This window comes from Pan troglodytes, chromosome X, assembly GCF_028858775.2.
Source record: "Pan troglodytes isolate AG18354 chromosome X, NHGRI_mPanTro3-v2.0_pri, whole genome shotgun sequence".
Lineage (NCBI taxonomy): Eukaryota > Metazoa > Chordata > Mammalia > Primates > Hominidae > Pan > Pan troglodytes.
Window position 1 is genome coordinate 47,046,875 of NC_072421.2, and position 21,485 is coordinate 47,068,359.

The window sequence follows — 21,485 nt, forward strand, 5'->3', positions numbered from 1 at the left end:
CTCTGTACCACATGAATGTGCACTGCCTTTCCTAACCCTGCTACCCCTCGTTAGAACTTACCTGTTTAGGGCCGTTCTCTTTCAGATCTAGGCTTTGTGTTCTGCCTTCTCATCACCAATCAAGTAAACTGCAGGTTATTTGCTAAGAATGTGAAGACCTGCATGAGGGTCCCAGCTAATTACTAACTGTGGGCCCGGGGCCAACTCACATCCTCTCTGAGATGCACTTTCCTTCTCTGTAATGCTGCAGTACTCACTGATTCATGGTATGACCCAACGAATGAACTTAGCCTTTGTGAACTCTAGAGCTGTACGCAAATTTTAGAAATTCTTTTCTTCTAGGGCATAATGACTGTGTTAGTGACAAGATGATTAGGATGGCCGAAGAGGGATGAAGGAAGGCCTTTGACCTCTCCTCTACTCCTTCCACGTGGGTAGCTACCTTGCTCTCTCTACCTCTCTGCCCTGTACCCTGCAACCCACACCAGGAGTTCAGGAGTCAGCCCTAAATCTAAGATGTCCACCAGTGTACATGTTCTTTTCATACTGTGCTGAGTCTATTTCTAGAATCTGAAAATGGAAAGAAAGGACCTAACCATATCAACATAAATAAACTATTTAGAAAAGGAATCCTTGCATGCTTTGTGGTTCAGTGTATCTTCATGTATTTCATCATTTAATGCTCCCAGCCAGCCTGTACTACTAGGCCCATTTTATAGATTAGAAAACTGAGATGCAGGCCGGGCATGGTGGCTCACACCTGTAATCCCAGTACTTTGGGAGGCCGAGGTGGGTGGATCACGGGGTCAGGAGTTCAAGACCAGCCTGGCCAACATGGTGAAACCCTGTCTCTACTAAAAATACAAAAATTAGCCCGGTGTGGTGGCAGGCGCCTGTAATCCCAGCTACTCGGGAGGCTGAGGCAGAGAACTGCTTGAACCCGAGAGGCAGAGGTTGCAGTGAGCCGAGATTGTACCACTGCACTCCAGCCTGGGCGACAGAGTGAGACTCCGTCTCAAAAAAAAAAAACAAAAAAAAAAAAAAAAGAGAGAGAAAGAACTGAGATGCAGAGCACATCTATGGCCTGTCAGGGGTTGCATTCCAATCCAGTGGCTCTGATTCCAAATCCAGTGTTCTTCTACTACACCACAGCGGCCGATGTGGGGGAATCCCATTACCCTGGTAAAAGCTTTCTCTGTTACTATGCGAAATCTATAAACATATGGAAGATGGCCATTTCTAATCAGCTTATTAGAGAAGCAAAAATCTGTGGATTTGGAGGCGTGAGTATGATGGTTTCTTCTTCCTACGTAAGACACTACCCTGGCATGGTGACCAGGACTCCAACCCTGATGTGCAGTACTTACATCGTACACCTGGGGACTGGTCAGACATCGAGCTAGTAAGCCACACCAGGCGGGGAGCGTGGTGGTTAGTGGGGGACCACTGTGTGTGAGGATGGGCTTCAGGTAACTTTAAAATGTGAATTAAGGAAAAATGGCTGCAAAGAAAACATATACACAACAAAATGTGCTTAAAAAATTGCCCGACATTCCACCCACAAAAACCTTCTTTTCCCCATTTTACTCGTACAACACACGAAATACTTGTAACATGCAATAGTTTGAATCAAAGAGTAAGATACGCCCTATCAGCCTTAAATAGTAACTGTTAACTCTCAGGTTGGTAATTCCCAATTTTCAGTTCAAACGTGTATTTGATTAATTAGAAATTAGATCCCCCTTCTCCCTTTGTCATGTTGAATGGAAGTATTGGTTTCAATCAGCATTTCAGCCTCTGACACACAACTGGCTCCAGGCCTTGGAAACAGGAGATAGTGTCCCTGGAGTGGGGAGTTGCAGCCCCTGTGTCCCCTCTGCTCTTGTTCTCTGCATGGATTCCTGTTAAACCACTCTACCCAGAGGGCAGGTGGTGGAAATGCTGAAGTTGGACAGGACCTTAGAGGTAGCCTGGGGCTACTATAAAGGCAGAAATTGAGACTTGGCAACATGAAATGATTTCAGTAAGGTTACTCGGACTGTAAGTCTCTCAACTTCCCATACAGGACCATTCTTCACTCTACCCACAGCTTCTCTCCTAGACGCTAACACAAGGCTTTTCAACCTCAACACTATTGACATTTAGGGCCAGATCATTCTTTGTTATGGGGGGCTATTCTGTGTATGGTAGGATATTGAGCAGCATCCCTGATCTCTACACACTGCAGATGCCCCTCGACTTATGATGCAGTTACATCCCAATAAGCCCATTAGTTTGAAAATATCATAAGCCAAAAATGCATTTAACACATCTAACCTACCAAACATCACAGCTTAGCCCAGGTTACATCAAATGTGCTCAGAACACTAACACTAGCCTACAGTTGGGCAACATCATCTAACACAAAGCCTATTTTATAATAAAGTATTGAATATCTCATGTAATTTATTACATACTGTACTGAAAATGAAAAACAGGATGGTTGTATGGGTACTCAAAGTATGGTTTCTACTGAATGCAGATCAATTTCACACTATATCGTAAAGTTGAAAGATCCTAAGTTGAAGCATCTTAAGTTGGGGACTGTCTGTAGATGCCAGTAGCACCGTTACTCCCCTCTCCAAGTTGTGACAATAAAAAATGTCTTCAAAAAATTGCCAAATGTCCCCTGGGAAGCAAACTTGTCCACTGCTCTAACATGAAGGTCAACGGATAAGCAGAGAGCTTATCTTGCTTGTCTGTCACTTGGTGAATATCGGCGCTACCAAATGCACAGCCCTATGTGGGAAGCTCCATGAAGCACCAGCCACATTTTGATACAGCCAGGACCACTTCTGAAACCTACAGCCTAAGCAATGTGGAAAAGGTGGGGTCTCAGATGGCCACTTCCACTACAGGGATGGCCAAGAGACTTCAAAGAAAGTTGAGGAGATGCCACCGCCATCTGTACCTAACAGGATGACTGCTGGGAGCATCACCCCTCACTTTCTGTTTTCATTTAGAGCAGCACAAGAGAAAAGCAGCTCTCTCTAGAGGAGGAGATGGAAGGGAGACACTGGAGCATGCTTCTAGTTTGAAATTACTCAACCAAAGAGGATGTGCAGGCCTGGCTGGAGCTCTGTTTTTTGTTTTGTTTTTTTGAGACGGAGTCTCGCTCTGTTGCCAGGCTGGAGTGCAGTGGTGAGATGTTGGCTCACTGCAACCTCCGCCTCCCAGATTCAAGCAATTCTCCTGCCTCAGCCTCCCAAGTAGCTGGGACTACAGACGCGTGCCACCATACCCAGCTAATTTTTGTATTTTTAGTAGAGACAGGGTTTCACCATGTTGGTCAGGATGGTCTCGATCTCTTGACTTCGTGATCCACTCGCCTCGGCCTCCCAAAATGCTGGGATTACAGGCGTGAGCCAACGCGCCTGGCCTGGAGCTCTTTATACGCAGAACCAGCTCCCCTTTGCTGTCCTTGAACCACATTCCCAGGGAGAGATGCAGACTAGGCACTCCTCCAATTTGGGAAGAGACCCTACAGGCCTGTCAGTTTTCTTGTGTCTTTGGCTCAGAAGATGACAGAGGCTCAGATCTGTAGAATGACAAATACGCAGGAGGCCAGGGGAACTCAGAGACTGCTTTTCAGTTCTCCACCTCAGGTACTCCAAAGACAAGCTCCCCCTTCCTCCTCTCCAGAAGGCCCCATGACAACTTCTTCAAAAAAAGAAAAGAAATATGTGTATATACATATACATATATATATATAACCAGTAAGCTATATATATGTTTTTAAATATTCAAACTGTTGGATGGGACAAAATAAAACATCAAGTCTTTCTATCCCACTCTAGTTGTTCTGGTAATTACATTACAACTTTAGATAATACACTTCTCCCCCATTTCTTGATTTATAAACTTTAGTCCGAGGCTTTTCCTTCCTAGTAAGGATGGTACGTTTAACTCATTTACACTCCTGTCTCTTTTTTCCAATTTTTTTCTTCCCAATTTTTATTATAATTAACTTTATACTGGAGATATATAACATTTGCTTTCTACTTTATAACTAATAAGTAGATTTTTTATGCTTTGTGTATAGATTGAGTCTAAGTGTTAAAAACCAGTAAGCAGACTGGATGCAGTGGCTCAGGCATGTAATCCCAGCACTTTGCGAGGCTAAGGCAGGCAGATGGCTTGAGCCCAGAAATTCAAGACCAGCCTGGGCAACATGGTGAAACCTCATCTCTTAAAAAAAAAAAAAAAAGCAAAAATTAGCAGGGTGTGGTGACACATGCTAGCTACTTGGGAGGCTAAGGTGGGAGGATCACTTGAGCCTAGGGAGGTCAAGGCTGCAGTGAGTTATGATCGTGCCACTGCATGATCAGTGCAGAGTGAGACCCTGTCTCAAAAAAAAAACCCACCCCCCCCAAAAAAAAACAAAACAAAAACAAAAAAACAAAAACCAGTAAGCAGCATTTGTAATATAACATCATTGCATGAATGCTGTTCTCTGGAGAACCAAGCAGAGTGGTTGGAGCAATATAAAAGGAAATGTAATACACTGTCATTTAAATTTTGTCAGTCAGAAGAGAACCCTTGAGTATCTTGCCAAATAAAAGATCTTTTCTTTTTGACTTTGTTCACTTCTTCTGAGTTATAAGAATCACTGTCCCCTTTGCTGGATTTTGTTTTGTTTGATCTTTATGTTATTTTTCTTCCTTCTTACAGGGTCTGCATGGTGCTAAACTTTCTGAATTTTTACATGTCTGAAAGCTACCCTCCTTCATTCTCTTATTTTTGATTGACAGTTTGGGTGTAGAATTCTAGGTTCAGACTTCTTTTTTTCATCCTAGAACTTTGAAGACATTGCTCAACTGTATTCTAACAACCAATTTTGTCGATGAGAAGTCTGATTCTTGCTTTTTGGAGGTTGCTTGTTTTTATCTTTGGAAACCTCAAAGATTCCCTCTTTTTCTCTTGTAGTTATGGAATGCCCCCGAACGTGTCCATTCAACCTACTCACACTTGGTGGGCCCTTGCACTCTGGAAACAACTGTCTTTCTTAGCTAAGGGAATTTTTCTTCCATTATTTCTTTGGTACTTTTCCTCCAAAGTCTCTGTCCTCTCCTTTCAGATCCTGTCAAATGATTTGGACCAACTGATTCTGACCTCCATATCTTGAAACTCTCCTCTTACATGTTTCTTTTTGCTATAATTATTGGACTTTTTTTCCTCAACTCTATCTTCCAGATCAACAATTTGGTCTTCATCATATTCAAGTTATTAGCTATCCATTACATTTTTTTGGTTAATTTCAGAAACCTTGTTTTTAATTTTCAAGAATTTTTTGTTTGATTTACTCCTTTTTCTAATAATCTTCTCTAGTATCATGACTGAAAAAGCCTTTCAACTCTCTAAGGATTAATCAAAAAGTACATAATTGTTTAATTAGTCTCTCATGTCTCTATTTAGTTTTTCTCTTCATCAGGCAGGTACAGACTCCTACCATGGCCAAAGTTGGGTGGGGAGTTACTCTCAAGAGAAAAATCTTTGATGCCCTCAAGATCTGTTTCTCTACCAAGCCCTCTCCAGGTAGTGTCTCTAACTTTCTTTAGATATCTGTGGCTTGAAGAAAAAATTAGCAGCTACCAATTGATCTGTTGACACAGGAAGTACCTGTTGCAGCTGTTCTTAACATTCTTTAATAAAATCATCTGGACAAATTGGCTCAAGACTTACCTTTGTCTTACATTACAGTTTTCTCTCCTTTTTAGTTTTTTTCCAAACTAAAAAGTGGAAATCCCAAAGTCACTAAAATTTAGATTCAGATGAAACTTTAGAGATAACTCCTGTTCCTCTTCATAGGATCAGTTTCTCACTTTAGCACTGTGTCACTCTCCTGATGGATACTCTTCCATTTTCTTTACATCCTTTCTGAGACCAGCAGGCAATATGCATTCTGGATTCTAATAGTCCACATGGCTTGAAAAATCCCTGGGGGTTCTACTTCAGTTAGTAGCAAACAAGGTAATTTGAACCAACCTTTCCACTGAGAACAACTAGAAAAGCTAGACAAAATAAAATAAGACAAAACCATCTGCTTGAAGGCTTCAGAAAGCTACCAAGGCAGTGAAGAGGGGTGGAATTTGAGAGGAGGAAACCAAAGAGGTGAGCCCTGTGGTTGGTGAGCCACAGTTTCCCTAAAGGCACCTAAGAAACAGAGCAGAGCATTTGGCAGAGTCACAAAGATAGAGTGAACCTGACAAAAAAGAAAGTCCAGGGCCTACTGAGGAAGAAGATGGAAACCAGGCTTTAGGTGGGGATCCTAGAATAAAGGGTAAAGAGAAAACAGTCAAGACTAACTCTCACAGGAACTAGGGCCCAGCATCAAATCATCCTTATTCCTGATTGGATTAAAGTGATCTGCAATTGCTAATACCCCTAGCCTAGCCACTGATCAGATATAAGCTTAAATCATCTCTGAAGGATGATGATGTTAGGCAGAGCATCTCAAATTATCTCTAGATTTTTTTTCTAGAGAAAAAATTGCCCATGCTTGTCACTCAGTAAAAAAAAAGAGATGCACAGAAGACCAACAATAAAGCTTCTAGAAGATAACATAGGAAATTGGCTTCATGACTTTGGGGTAGGCAAAGATTTCTGAAACAGGACATAAAAAATACTAACTAGGAGATCAATACATTGGATTAAGACCTTTTGTTCATCAAAATATTCTATTTAAAAAGTGAGGCTGGGTATGGTGGCTCACGCCTGTAATCCCAGCACTTTGGGAGGCCAAGGCAGGTGGATAACTTGAGGCCAGGAGTTCCAGACCAGCCTGGGCAACATGGTAAAACCTCCTATCTACTAAAAATACAAAAATTAGCCAGGTGTAGTGGTGTGTGCCTGTAATCCCAGCTACTCGGGAGGCTAAGGCATGAGAATCACTTGAACCCGGGAGGAAGAGGCTGCAGTGAGTTGAGATCACACCACTGCACTCCAGCCTGGGTGACAAAGTGAGACTCTGTCTCAAAAAAAAAAAAAAGTGAAAAGGCAAGTTACAAAGTGGTAGCAGATATTTTTATCATGTATGATCAGCAAAAGACTCATATCCAGAATGCACAAAGAACTCTTACAAATCAGTAAGAAAAAGGCAGACAACTCAATAGAAAAATGGGCAAAAGACTTGAACAGGCACTTCACAAAGAAACATACCAAATGGCCAGTAAACATATGCAAAGGTGCTCAACCCTATCAGTCATCTGAGAAATGCAAATTAAAGCCATGATTAAATACCACTACAAACCCAATAGAATGGCTAAAATTAAAAAGACTGACAACACCAAATGTTGGTAGGATGTGGAGTAACTGGAACTCTCATACGCTAGAAGTGACTGTGTAAAGTAGTACCACTATTTTGGAAAACTGGCACTATCTTCTAAAGTTGAACCTACCCATGTCCTATTACCCAGCAATGTTACTCCTGGGTAGATTACCAAAAAAATATGTATATGTACATCAAAAGACATGTACATCAATAATAGAATAAATTGTGATATATTTATATAAGAAATACTATGGAACAAGGAGAACAAATGAACTAGAACTACACATAACAACATGGCTGTATTATACACATAATGTCAAGCCAAATAAGCCAGACACTAAAATATATATACTGTATAATGCTATTTATAGAAAGTTGAAAAACAGGTAAAACTATTAAGTGTTGCTAGAAGTCAACAGAGCAATTACATTTGGGGAGGGGGAAGGGGTAGTAATTGAGTCATGGCATGAGGGGTTTGGCAATTTTCTTTCTTTCTTTTTTTTTTTTTTTTTGGAGACATGGCCCAAGTAGCTGGACTACAGATGTGTGCCACCATACCTGACTAATTTTTGTATTTTTTGTAGAGACAGGGTTTCATCATGTTGCCCAGGCTGGTCTATAATTCCTGGGCTCAAGTGATCCACCTGCCTTGGCCTCCCAAAGTACTGGGACTAAAGGCATGAGCTACTATGCCCAGCCTTGGAATTCTGTTTCTTGATTCGTTTGGTGTTAAATGAGTGTGTTTATTTTCTGATAATTTACTGAGCACTTATTATTTGTGTACTTTTCTGTATATCTACTATACTTCAATAAATTTTTAACATTTTTGGCATCTCCAAAGACCATATATAATAAGCCACCTGCCCATTTGATGACTATGTCAACTTAAGAAACCATGAGGGGTTGGGTGAAGTGGCTCATGCCTGTAATCCCAGCACCTTGGGAGGCTGAGGTGGGCAGATTGCTTGAGCCCAGGAGTTCGAGACCAGCCTGGGCAATATGGCGAAACCCTATCTCTACCAAAAATACAAAAAATTAGCTGGGTGCGGTGGCATGCACCTGTGGTCCCAGCTACTTGGGAGGCTGAGGTGGGAGATTGTTTGAGCCCGGGAGGGGAAGGTTGCAGTGAGCTGAGTGCACCACCACACTCCAGCCTGGGCAATGGAGTGAGACCTCATCTCAAAAACAAAAAACGAACAAACAAACAAAACAAACAAAAAAAACCATGAGGGTTTAACATTTTGGTTTTTAATTTTCACTTGAGAACAAGTGAATCTACTGGAACAGGGTTTGCCCTGCATGTGGCCCAGTTATGCCAGTATCAGATCATACAAGATCAGACTTGGCCGAGTTCATCCAATAGGAATTATCCTCCCCATATGGATTAACAGCTGAAGTTCTACTTCCTTTTCTGACCACAGCACGATTCATTGCGTAATTTTAATCTAATCACCTAAAAAGGCATAGTTCCCTGGACACAAAGCTCTTAAGAGCCACATGAGTCTACCAGGCTGTGGGCTGGTTACTCTAAGGATATGCAAACATTCCTCTTGGCCAGAGAGATACTCACCAGGACTACCTATGGTTGAATGCTCAATGCACATGTTCCATAAGAGGATGGGCTATCCCTGTCCCAAGCATGCATCTTTCCTTACTTATCAGGTGTCATTCACCGACAATTCAACAAGATTTCATCCCCAATGTTTCACCGACACAGGGGATGCTACTTAAAAGGATACTTGTGATCAAAGCTGTACCACAGCCTGAATATCCATGCGCTCTCCTGTTTTGTCCGGTTTCCTCTGGCAGAATCTGGGCCGTCCTAGGAACAAACAAGAGGGCACATGCTTAGTTGTACAAAAGGGATCTCAAAGAAAGGGGAAAAAAAACCTTTTTTAATAACTTGTATAGCTCTGGAGCTCATAGTCAAACATCCCATGTCTGCAAAGTTTCAAAGATATATTGGGAGGTAGCATTTGAGCAGAAATTAAACTCAAAAGGCAGAAAAATCAGTCTCCAAAGTAAAAAGGCTGGGTTATGCCTGTGGATAGCTCAAATTTAATATGGAACAACATTTCTTTTGGCATTCTTATTGCAATTTTCCTCGAAGTGTCTTGCAGCAGATTAATTACCCTAAAATACTCTAGATCCTAACAGGCCAAAATTGATTTATAGCGAATATTTTTAAAAGCTTTTTGTAAAAGCAACTTTCCAATCCTCATCCCCAAAGTAGGCCTGTGGAAACCACATATTGTTGAGTATCCTGACAAACTAGTTAAGGCTTCTCTGTGGTCCTTACCCAGGGACCTACACTGTGCTCCAGGTGGTAAGGTACTTGTTTCCCCACCAGCTTTAGGAAGGTGGGATCAGTGGGCAGGAGAAACGAGCTCGAACTAACAATTCTGTTATTTTATCTACCATCAAGTAGCAAGTTCCTTGCTACTCTCATGCCCTTCCAGTTTAAACATCCCCATCGTGTAACTCTCAAAATAACCTGCAAAATCAAACATTCATTTGAGGTTTAGGAAATCTGTTCTGTGCAAGTATCAGAAGCAGCACAGTTAATATAAAACTCAGACTGACTGCAGCAATTTGAGGGTACTACTAGGGCTATGCAAGCACAGACTGCTTGTGAAGCTATTATTATCATCATTCTCTTTAATATTACAGGGAGAGGCAACTCTGCAAGTGAGGGACAATTGACAATCACCAAATACAACTTGAATCAAAATTACAAGTAGTTTTAAATCATGGTGAATGTAAATTCTACCTGCAATGGCAACATCAATAATTAATCAAAGATCTTTGAGAAGCACATAGACAAGAGAAGGAGAGAAATTAGCAAGCACTATTTATTAATACACTCCTAAAGTTTCCAACAGCAAAGATTATTTTTAAAAATTGAATCCCCTCGGTATTTCAGGAATGTTTAGTGATGGATATGGAAATGGCTCAGTTAAATGGGCCCTTCTGTGGATGAGGAAATATAAACAAGGAGAGACCCCAGAGACCAATTTGATTTTACATTTTTATAAATCATGAGCAAGAGAGAGAGCACAGAAATGCCTCCATTTGCAGGGTGACTGATTGCTAACCCAATGACAACTCTGGGAAGATTCCAAAATGCCACACGACTGAGTAGAAAAGTAGCAGATGACTTTTTTGATAGGCAAATATATAATGGAAAAAATCAAATGGTTCTTTATAAAGTAATAGGCTCTAAGTTCTCAGTTCTAAGTGCCTGTAGAATTTTACTAAGGAAAAAGCCAGCACAACGATAAACATCATCAGGAAGGATACTATTAAACCATCAGGCACAAAACGAGTACCCCAAAGTCAGTTTCTTCTGCTTCTTCCCTTAAATCAATGATGAAAACAATGAACCCTACTCTGTCATCTTAACCTCTGCAAAACCACAAAGCATTTATTATCACTGGACTACTTAATTTCTTGCCATTTAATCTCAAGAAAGCTACAAGAACCCCGGAACTTAAAAGTTAAATTTAAAAAAAGAAAGCTACAAGAGACTTATATAAGCCCCAAAAAAGACAATTAAAATGAGTAAAGCAAGGGAATGGTTTGACAGCAAACTAACAAAAGGTCTTCTCAGGCTATGGAAAGATATGCCTGCAATCCATGAATAAGATAAAGTGACCTCAGACTCCACAGCAAATCCCGAAATGTAAGAACTAAGAAACAATGCTTAGAGGCTACAAGGGGTAAATTCAGGACAAATCAAAGGTGTAACTTTGTGAAAAGGGTGTTAAACAACTTCTTATTCCAAGAGATGGTGCCAGAAGCATGATTAGGTATAGGAAGAACTTAGATAAATCCACATATGGTGGCTTTGGGGAAATCAGGGCAGTTCTGTGGGACAGAACTAATTTTTTAAAGCTGACCCGGAAGACAAGCAATAACTGCTTCATGACATGATTGGGGCTGCTATCACAGAGAAGCCATTGAGAGCCCTTCCTGTGGGCTCCGAACAGCACCGGACTGAGGAAGGGTCACTGTGGGAACAGGCGGAGCCTCCTTCCTGGCTGTACTTGGCGACTCTTGGATTTTCCATTCCTGTGCCGTCCACAGAAAAAGCACAGACTTGCTCTCTCAACTCGCCCCTCCTCAAAACCTGGGTTCGCACCTCATGTCTTTAGCTCAGGCAACTTCTAGGGCCTGGAGCATTCTTTTTTCCTCTCACCTTCTCCCACCCAGAACACCTACCCGGCCAACCTCTATTCACCTTTCAAGCCTGTGCAGAAGCGTGGCTTCTCTAAGAAATGTTTCAAAAGCGACATAGCACTCCAAGAAGTGTAGGTGTGGATATCACAGGCTCTCTCAAGAGACTATCTGGCTCCTGACTGTGCCGCTGCCATTGTCTTGCTGTGTGATGCTGGGCAAGTTACCTAACCTTTCTGTGCTTCAGTATCCTCATCTGTAAACTGGAAATATTAATAATTACCTACCTCTAGGGGCATTATGAGGCTGTAATGTTGTGATAGAACAAGAAATATATATCTGGTTTTTGTCTGACATAAAACTCCTAAAACCCTTGGAATTTCCTGAGTAGATGGGGTGGGAGGAACATCTTTTTTTATTAATAATAAGCTCCTTTCAAGCACACCTGAATTTATGCTGATAAGGTGACTCTTGAATGGACACTGATTGCCAGAGAAACCAACCATGTAATTAGAGGATTGGAACTTTTAGCCCCATCCCAACCTCCTAGGAGGGGAGGACTGGGGATTGAGTCAATTACCAATGGCTACTAATTTAATCAACCATGCCTATGTAATGAAACCTCCATAAAACCCTAAATGACACAATTTGGAGGGCTTCCAAGTTGGCGCCACATACTCCCATCCCCATCCTTTGCCCTATGCATCTCTTCCATTAGGCTATTTCCGAGTTGTATCCTTTATAACAAACTGGTAATGGTAAAAGTTGTGTTCTGTGAGTCATTCTAGCAAATTATCGAACCTGAGGAGGGGTTGGGAACCCCCCTATAGCCAGTCAGTCTGAAGTACAGGTCACGACCTGGGACTTGCAACTGGTGTCTGAAGTGGGGACAGTCTTGTGGGACTGAGTCCTTAACCTGTGGGATCTGACATTAACTCCAGGTATGTAGTGAGTTAAACTGTAGGAGGTCCAGTTGGTACTCACTGGGAATTGGAGAACTGGCTGGTATACAAAAAGACCCTACATATTTGGCATTAAAAGTGTTGTGAATGTAGAGAAAATAGGTTTTAATTTTAGAACTGTAAAAGATTTTTCATTTAAAGAACTTAGGATGGTGTCTGATATGTGGCAAGCACTCAACAAATATTGACTCATTATTGTTTGCCATGTGACTTTTTGTGCTGATTAAATATTTGTGAAATATTTAACCCAGAATCTGGCATGTAGTTAGAGCTCATATTACTAATTAAGTTCATTTCCAAAGACTGGATATGTAATTTCAAGCACATATTTGTTTGGGGGAAAAAAACGCCTAGCCATTAACATCATTTGGCTATCTTGTGTGGCTTTTTACACAAGGAATTTTCATCTTTTTACTGCCATTATTAATAGAGAAGCCCCTTCAAGAAAATACCACCAACCCTGCTTATTATCATTTTTTGAGCATGTAACAATGAGTGTCTATTTCTTCTGCATTCATTAAGCACCTACTATGTGCCAGGCACCATGCTGGGTGCTGGAAACACAAAGAGGAGCACCTGGCCCTCAAGGAGCACTCTTTCCAGAAGGTGAAGGTGGCGAGGGTTGGGGGGTAGGGGGAGGGGAGACAGACAAATACATATTGACTGGCAAATATAATGAAGAAAAAGAAAGCTGATTAAAGAACTGGGGAATAGCAAACAGTCCTATTTTTGAAATAATTTTTCTAGAATGAATGCATAATGATATCTGTGTAGAGTTACATTTCATTCCATTCTTATATAATATTAAAAGATGTTTTTAAAAGATAAGGTCATTACACTAATAAGAACAGCTTACTTTTTTTTTTTTTTCAGGGATGGAGCATGTGGTAGGCAGAATAATGGCCACCCCACCAAAGCTTTCTACAGCCTAATCCCTGGATCCTGTTACACTACCTGGCAAAAGGCTTTGTGGATGGACTTAAGGTTATCCAGGTAGGCCCAGGAGAAACACGTGGGCCCTTAAAAGTGGACAAGGAGGGCCAGGCATAGTGGCTCACGCCTGTAATCCCAGAACTTTGGGAGGCCGAGGTGGGCAGATCACTTGAGGTCAGGAGTTCAAGACCAGCCTGGCCATCATGGCGAAACCCAGTCTCTACTGAAAATACAAAAATTAGCTGGGTGTGGTGGCACACACCTGTAATCCCAGCTACTCAGGAGGCTGAGGCACAAGAATTGCTTGAACCTGGGAGGTGGGGGTTGCAGTGAGCTGAGATCACATCACTGCACTCCAGCCTGGGCAATAGAGCAAGACTGTCTCTCTCTCAAAAAAAAAAAAAAAAAAAAAAAAAAAAAAAAAAAAAAAAGGACATGGAGGGCAAAAGAGTCAGAGGAAGGAATGCAGTAGAAGAAAGGGCGGGAGAGATTCAGAGCTTGACTTGCCCCACTGTTGCTGGCTTTGCACCAAGAACACAGGACCTCAGTCCTACAACCACATGGAACTGAATTCTACTGACAACCTGAATGAGCCTAGAAGTGGCTTCTCCCCAGAGCTTAGCCTTGCCAACACCTTGAAAAACTTGAAGCAGAGAAACCAGCTGAGCCCACCAGGTATCTGATCTACTGAACTGTAAGGATGACAAAACTGTATTGTTTTGGCTGGGCATGGTGGCCCATGCCTATAATCCCAGCACTTTGGGAGGCCAAGACAGGCAGATCACTTGAGCCAAGGAGTTCAAGACCAGCCCCAACATGGTGAAACTCTGTCCCTTAAAAAAAACAAAAACAAAAACAAAACTGTATTGTTTTAAGCCATTAAATTTGTGGTAATTTGTTACAGCAGTCACAGACAACTAATATGGAGCAGAAGAGTAAATAAATGATGTCACTTGATTTGGGCCTGATATGCTTTTTTGCTTTTTCGGACATGGAGTCTCGCTGTGTCACCCAGGCTACAGTGCAGTGGTGTGATCTCGGCTCACTGCAACCTCCGCCTCCCGGGTTCAAGCGATTCTCCTGCCTCAGCCTTCCAAGTAGCTGGGATTACAGGTGCCTGCCACCATGCCCAGCTAATTTTTGTATTTTTAGTAGAGATGGGGTTTTGCCATGTTGGCCAGGCTGGTCTTGAACTCCTGACCTCAGGTGATCCACCTGCCTTGGCCTCCCGAAGTGCTGGGATTACAGGTGTGAGCCACCACGCCCGGCCTGGGCCTGGTATGTTTGGGCTCTGTGTACCCCCACAAGTCTCATCTCAAGTTGCGATCCTAAGCGTTGGAGGTGGGGCCTGGTAAGAGGTGGCTGGATCATGGGGGCAGACTTCCCCCTTGCTGTTCTTGTGATAGTGAGTGAGTTCTCACGAGATCTGGTTAAAAGTGTGCGGCACTTCCCCCTTGCTCTCTCTCTCTCCTGCTCCGCTATGGTAAGATGTGTTTGCTTCCCCTTTGCCTTCACTATGATTGTACGTTTCCTGAGGCCTCCCAGCTATGCTTCCTGTACAGCTTGCAGAACTATGAGTCAATTAAATCTTTTCTTCATAAATTACCCAGCCTCAGGTAGTTCTTTATAGAAGTGTGGGAATGGACTAATACAGGGCCTTTGTCATATCATTGGGATAATGGATCCAAGATTTCTCAGCAGAGGGTAATAATAGGGTTTAGAAACAGGGAATCAGCCAGGCAGTGGGCTCATGCCTGTAATCCCTGCACTTTGGGAGGGTTAAGATCACTTGAGCCCAGGAGTTTGAGACCAGCCTGTGCAACAAAGCAAGACCCTGTCTCTAGAAAAATATTTTATAAATTAGCTTGGTGAAGTGGCACACACCTGTGGTCCTAGCTACTCAGGAGGCTGAGGGAGGAGGATCCCTCGGGCCCAAGAGGTCAAGGCTGCAATGAGCTGTGATTGCACCACTGCACTCCAGCCTTGGCGTCAGAGGGAAACCCTGTCTCAAAACAAAACAAAAAAAAACCAGAGTCAAGTCTCTGACCGTGATACACAGATAGTTTTCTTCCCACTTAAAACTCTCCAGAGCTATACATTGCCTAGATCAGGGCTTTTCTAATGGTAAAATGCATTAAATGCACACATTCCCTGGAGACACTGTTAAAATGCAGATTCTGCTTCAGTGGGGCTGGTGAGGCCTGAGTGTCTCCACTCTCTTGCTTCTGCCACTCTCCACCCTCACCCTTTATCACCTTGTCACCAAGCCCTTCAGGATGCAGATTCATCTACCTTGTTGCAGATATTTTCCCAGAACCTGAAAGAATGCCTGAAATAGAACAGGTGCTCAATAACTATTTGTCAAATAAATGAATAAATTGATCTTGACTCTGAGTTTTTAGAAAACAGAAAAGGAAGAGCAGAAAGGGAAATCAGGGGCCAAGGGAGGCACTTGGAAGCACAAAAAAATGGGCGGGTTGGGGGGGGGTGGTCACAGAGTAGCAACTGGAGGAAAGGCACCTCTGCAACTGTTTGAAGTTAAAGATTTAGGTGACAGATTTACGGGTATCAGATTTCAGCCTGGAGAAACAACAACAACAAAAAAAAAACACGGAGGACCCAGAAACAAATGATTCTAACTTGCTCAGAAAGTCATATGTGAACGCAACAATAAACTGCTGATTTTCTACAGTTTTCACTACATACACACAGACAGACACGCACACACATGTGCATATACACAGGCATTGGTGGTTTCCTTTCCTCCACACTCCATTAATATCCGGCTTGTGACCTTGTCCTGTTGATATGGTAAAACTGGGATAAATTCAGATTCACACTCTTAGCTGCTCCAAAGTGGCCTCATCAATGAGTGCTCTTCTGTAAACTCAGGGAAGGAAGTGAATGATGTGTCTGCATGTACGGCCAACAGAAATCTCAGCTGTCTGGTCTGGCATGAAAAGTCCCCTGCTTTATCGGGGTGGGAGGCCACCCCCAGGGCTGGGCAGCTTGCCTCCAGCTAGGGTTGTTTTTGTTTTGGTTGCAAAGTCACCAAGACCTCCAGAGAAACAAAGCACTGAGTTTTGTTTTTTGTTTCTTTTTTTGTTTTTTTTTTGTCTTGTTTTGTTCTAATGAGTCAAACTTACCAGGGGACACAAAGCTGAAGTCTGCCCACAATATTTTTATGCTTTCCCCACATGAAGCAAAGTTCTAGCCAACAGCTCCCTTCCTTTTCCCACATGAGCTAATATTCTGTAGCTCCCTAGCCATGACTCTGTTTATAGCCTTGGGCTTCAAGACCAGTGAGGAGAATTGTGCTCATTGTAAGACATGCCTTCCCATCAAATGTCACTTTTTTGTTTGTTGTTTTTAGGAAGATTATTTAGAAAATGAGGTAAAGAGAACTGCCCTTTTTTTTCTCTGGTGGAGAACAAACATCTGGACTTTCCCTACCTCTGATTTCAGTTTCATGACAACACTGAGCATGTGACCTGGATCTATTTCAGGGGAAACTGCAAGAACCCAGGGTTTCACCCAAAAATGAGAAGCCCATTTATTTCTGTTTTCCTGTTTCTCATGGCCACAGAGTGCACTGAGCCCTGCTGTTAGTGGCTCACTAGAATGAGGAGGTCAGACCAGGAGGAACTGGAGAAATAAGGTCCTCTCTGCACAAGGGCGTGAGTCATTTCTAAGAGGGTGTCCTGGAGAACCAAGCTTGAAGTTTGCATGTTTTTCCCCATATGACAGCAATCTTGAAAACCTTTCAAAAGGTCAGTGGAACTGACTTTGAGGGGCCCTCTGCATGACTGTGTATGAGGTCTGGAAGGAAGGAGGTCAGGGGGAAGCTGTGACACAGCTTCTGGCTAGGGCTGTGGCAAACAGGGTGCCATTAGGAGTGCAGCGCGAGTGGCTGCCAGCCCGTTCACAACACCACATGTGCGGTGCTCTCAGCCCAAGGGGCCCTCTGGGAGCTGACAGGAACACTGAGTTCATCCATCCAGGCCCATCCAGGGAGGTTCCTGAGACTCACTCCACCTGAGGGTGGGGGCTATTTTAGCTGTTACTGCATGGACTAAATACAAGAACCCTCAGCACTTTGGACCTGCTTTCTCACTCAAACATTTCCACAGAAAAGTGACAGTAAGCTTGTTACTGAATCTAATTACAAGCCCAGTGTTCCCAGTGCGCAGGGCTTATGTGATACATAGTAAGTTCTACTACATGACCAGCCAAATCCTTTCACTTATTTCCTGTTACAGATGCTTGAATGCAGAGGTAGGAGCAATGGGAAACAGCAAAGGGGGTGGGGATGTTTTGAATGGTCCAGAGCAAGATGAAATCTCTCCAAATCTTATGATCCAGCTGCTATTGGCCTTTTTTTCTTACAAAATAAAGACTGGCCACAGTTCTGTGGAGGATGCTTTAGAATAGGGCAGCCATGTCCTACCAGAGCCATTATCTTTCCTTTGGTGAAATAAGGACGGCCATCATGTTTTCCCCTGGGGTTTTCTCAGGCTGAGTTTCAAGATCTCCCAAACTGTTATACTCTAAATTAGCTTCGAGGTGCTCAGTTCCTGAACTCCTGTTTTCTAAAGTCCTTAATCAAAGCTAGGGTCAAATAGCAAATTTTCAAAGAGAACTCATTGAGACCACATGCTCCCAATTGACATAATGGCCAATTCTAAGATCATCTCAAAGGTCTTCTGGAGCTCATTAAAGTGGGTGCCAAATCTCCAATGAAGCTTATTGAAAACTCTTCCCAAAATGTCCAGAACTTTCCAGGTCATGGCTTTGTGTCCCTTGAGCAGGGACCTAGAATGGACATCAATGCTATAAATGCCTTATCAGGCTGTGGCCACCCTTAAAGAGAAAGAAACCACAAAAGGCCACAGTGGCACCCCATTGACCCCACACAGCACCACATTTTGCCAGCCTTATTAAATCTGATTTGGTAGATGGAATCATTTAGAAGATCCTATGGAATGTGAAGTCTGCTGCAGACTGCTGCAGGATTAAGTGCAATGATGAGTCAGATTCAAAGCTGACTGGAAAAAAAAGAATAGGGTTTCATGGACAACATACACAGGTGGTCAGTAAAGCTGCCTGTTGCATGTTGCATCTCTCTCATTCCCTCATCCACCCAACAAACACCTATCAGGTTCCTGCATGTGCCAGCCACTGTGCTCAGCACTGGGCATTCAATGCTGAACGACATAGTTATTGACTCCCAAGGTCAAATAATATATTGGTAACACATTTCTGCCCCTATCATAACTCTCCTTTCCCCACCTTGCCTGCCCAGGTCATGCTGACCTGGGTAAAGAGCCAGACCTAGAGACAAAATCATCCCGACAGCTGCACAACAGGGATGATATGGCAACCTCAATTCTTGTCTGTAAATTTGTTGATACTCTTCCCATCCAGAGGTTATGGTCTCTATCCCCTCCCATTGGATCTGGGCTGGTCTTAGGAATGCATTTCTAAGCAATAGAAAGCCACGGAAGTGATGCTGTAGAACTTGCAAGATTAGGTCAGAAAAGGTGATATAGCCTCTACCTTGCTTGCTGGGACACTTGCTTTTGGAACCTTAAGCCATCACATAAGAAATCCAACTACCCAGCAGCCAGCATGCTGGCAGGCAGCTCAGGCCACATGGAAAAGCCCTGCACAGACATTCCTGTCAGAAGTCCTTGTGGTTGGGTCCTTCCAGCCCAGGTGCCAGACATATGAGTAAACGAACCTTTGCATGATTCCAGCCCCAGGCTCCTGGTTTTCCCACCTGGGGCCGTGGACTTCATGGAGAAAAGGCAAGCCGTCCCTACTACGCCCTTTCCAAATTGCTCACCTAGAGGATCCCAGGCCCTGGAGAAACAGGAATGCCTTCAGGCACCTGATGTCTCTCCTTTCTTTCTCAGATCCCTGGGCTGGAGAGTCAAATCGTATTGCTCTCTTTCTCCTGGGCACCACTGATAGACTCGGAACCAGTTGTAGAACCAATATCCACTATTGAAAAGTGGAGAGTCAGGGACTCTTTCTGGCGAGCCCACACCCTTCATAATGTTGATTAAGAACACATACCCTGGGGACAAATCCTGGCTCCATCACTTATTCTGAGATGACTCAAACTCCCAAACTTCAACTTTTAATCTGTAAAATGGGGAGAGCAGTACACGCTTCATAAGGCTGTTGTCAGGATCACATTGAGGGAATCTAGGTAAAGTGCCTGGCATGTGGCGAATGCTCAAATGTCTTCCCCAGGAAGAAGCATCTCTTGTGACTTACCCCTTGTAAGACTTGAAAGCTGTCGTTGTTGGGTGGTGGGTCTTGATCGGGGTCAACACCAACTCTGAAAGTCACCAGGGAGAAAGACAAAGAGAAAAACAGAGAGTATTAGCTTGGCCCATGGTAGCCATGCAGGCTGCAAGTAGCCTGGAGGCTAATCATCTTCCCGAAGCATAAGGAGTGGTTAGCTAAAAGGTGAGGAAAGCTGTCATGCAGAAGTCATAAGAAAGAGGTCGCATACCACTTCAGATCCCAGAGGGTCAGAGGGGCGATGAATCCCATGTGCTCACACTCTAAGCAAGGCCGCCGGAACACAACACATGCTGGCAACTGTCCACTTGCTTTTCTGCACCAGGTGGTCCCAGTTATCAAAATGGGGGTCTCACTGCACTGGGCCCTTCCTTTGTGCTGCTTCCTCACTTCTGCCCTGGCCTGCTTTAATTTCTCTAACATTCTGTTATAAACTTTTTCAAATATACAGGGAGATGTTGAAAGACTTTAGAGTGAACCCCTATATACCCACCATCACTAGACTCTACCATTAACATTTTACTGTATATTCCTTATTACCTATCTATCCATTTCTCTATCACCCATCTTACTTTTTCTTTGGATACATTCAGATAAAGTTGCAGACATCAGAATACTTCCCCTAAATACTTCACGTGCATATTGACAAAGAGTCTCTCCTTGACCAAACTTTAGTCAGGCTCCTAGGAATTCACTTCCCAACTAGGCACTGACTTTTGGGCTTCCATGTCCATCTCAGCATAGCCCAATTTTAGCAAGAGGTTTGCTAAGTTGGTTTGGCCAGAACCGAACATCTGATTGGGTTCTTCATCCCCCCACAATCCCTCAGGTGATGTCTGATTGTCTAAGTTGGTTTGGCCACAGCCCAACATCTGAATGGCCTATCCCCAACATCTGATTGGATTCTTCATCCCCCCACAATCCCTCAGGTGGTGTCTAATCCCCTTCGCCTGTCTTCAGCAAGAATCCTATTGGGTCAGTTTAGCCAGAATCCCCCTTGCCCCTGATATTTCCTCTCAGTACTTCCCTATCCACTGACCCGTTTCTCTCCCCTGCTGCAAAACCCCATCACAGTGGTCCCTATTCCAATCGTGATGGTCCTGAACAACGTCTGCCTTACTGTTTAAATATACATCAGAATAATGTTTTCTTTAACAATATCATTAATTAGAGTCCTGACCTGCTTTCAATCCTGGTGCCCCTATACCCTCTTGCATCAAGATAGCCTTGAGGACTCACACATTTGAGAGCAACAACTAAAGACAGAAAGAAAAAGCAAAATGGCAGGACTCATTTATAACAAATACTATAAAAGCACCAGGGCAGTTGTCTTGGCTTAGAAACATACTAACTGGCACTCTATGCATCTGGTAATTTTTTTTTTTTATCCTTGCACCTTCCTCATTCTGAGGCAGGATACTGTGCCATGGATGACATGGATAACACTGGGCAATGGGGGAGAGAAAAAAGATGCCAGGAAAATCCTATATCTGCCATGGAAGTTCCGACCTTCACGGCAGCCACTTGATATCAACCAAGTATGAAATGCAGCCCAAACTCCTGACAGCAGAGAGTCTAAAAGAACCTCCTGGGCCCTGCCACACACAGAGGAGTGTGGGAAGGCCCTTGGGGTCTCTTGGAGGGCCTTGCTACTGATATAAGTGCAGAACAGGAGATTTCTAAGAAAGGAAACAAAGAGCTGCTTCTCAGCTTGCTACTGCTAAAAAAAAAAAAAAAAAAAACAAAAAACAGATCGGGGCCGTGAGACACAAATAATGTTTTGCACTTTTTTT

At 43.1% G+C, this 21,485-nt stretch overlaps 1 protein-coding gene across 16 annotated transcripts in view; it reads right to left on the reverse strand.

Annotated features, from left to right (window-relative positions):
- Positions 1-21,485, reverse strand: part of SLC9A7 (solute carrier family 9 member A7) — a 159,734-nt gene that overhangs the window by 12,515 nt on the left and 125,734 nt on the right. For all 16 annotated transcript variants that reach the window (XR_010154798.1, XR_010154797.1, XR_010154796.1 and 13 more), the window contains 3 exons: positions 19,663-19,726; positions 9,049-9,131; positions 1,368-1,473 (listed from right to left, as the gene is read on the reverse strand). Coding sequence is in view for 13 of the 16 variants with exons in the window: in XM_016942709.3 (XP_016798198.1) it covers positions 1,368-1,473; positions 9,049-9,131; positions 19,663-19,726 (253 nt within the window). In the remaining 3 variants the exon portion in view is untranslated. The remainder of the gene's footprint in view (positions 1-1,367; positions 1,474-9,048; positions 9,132-19,662; positions 19,727-21,485) is intronic.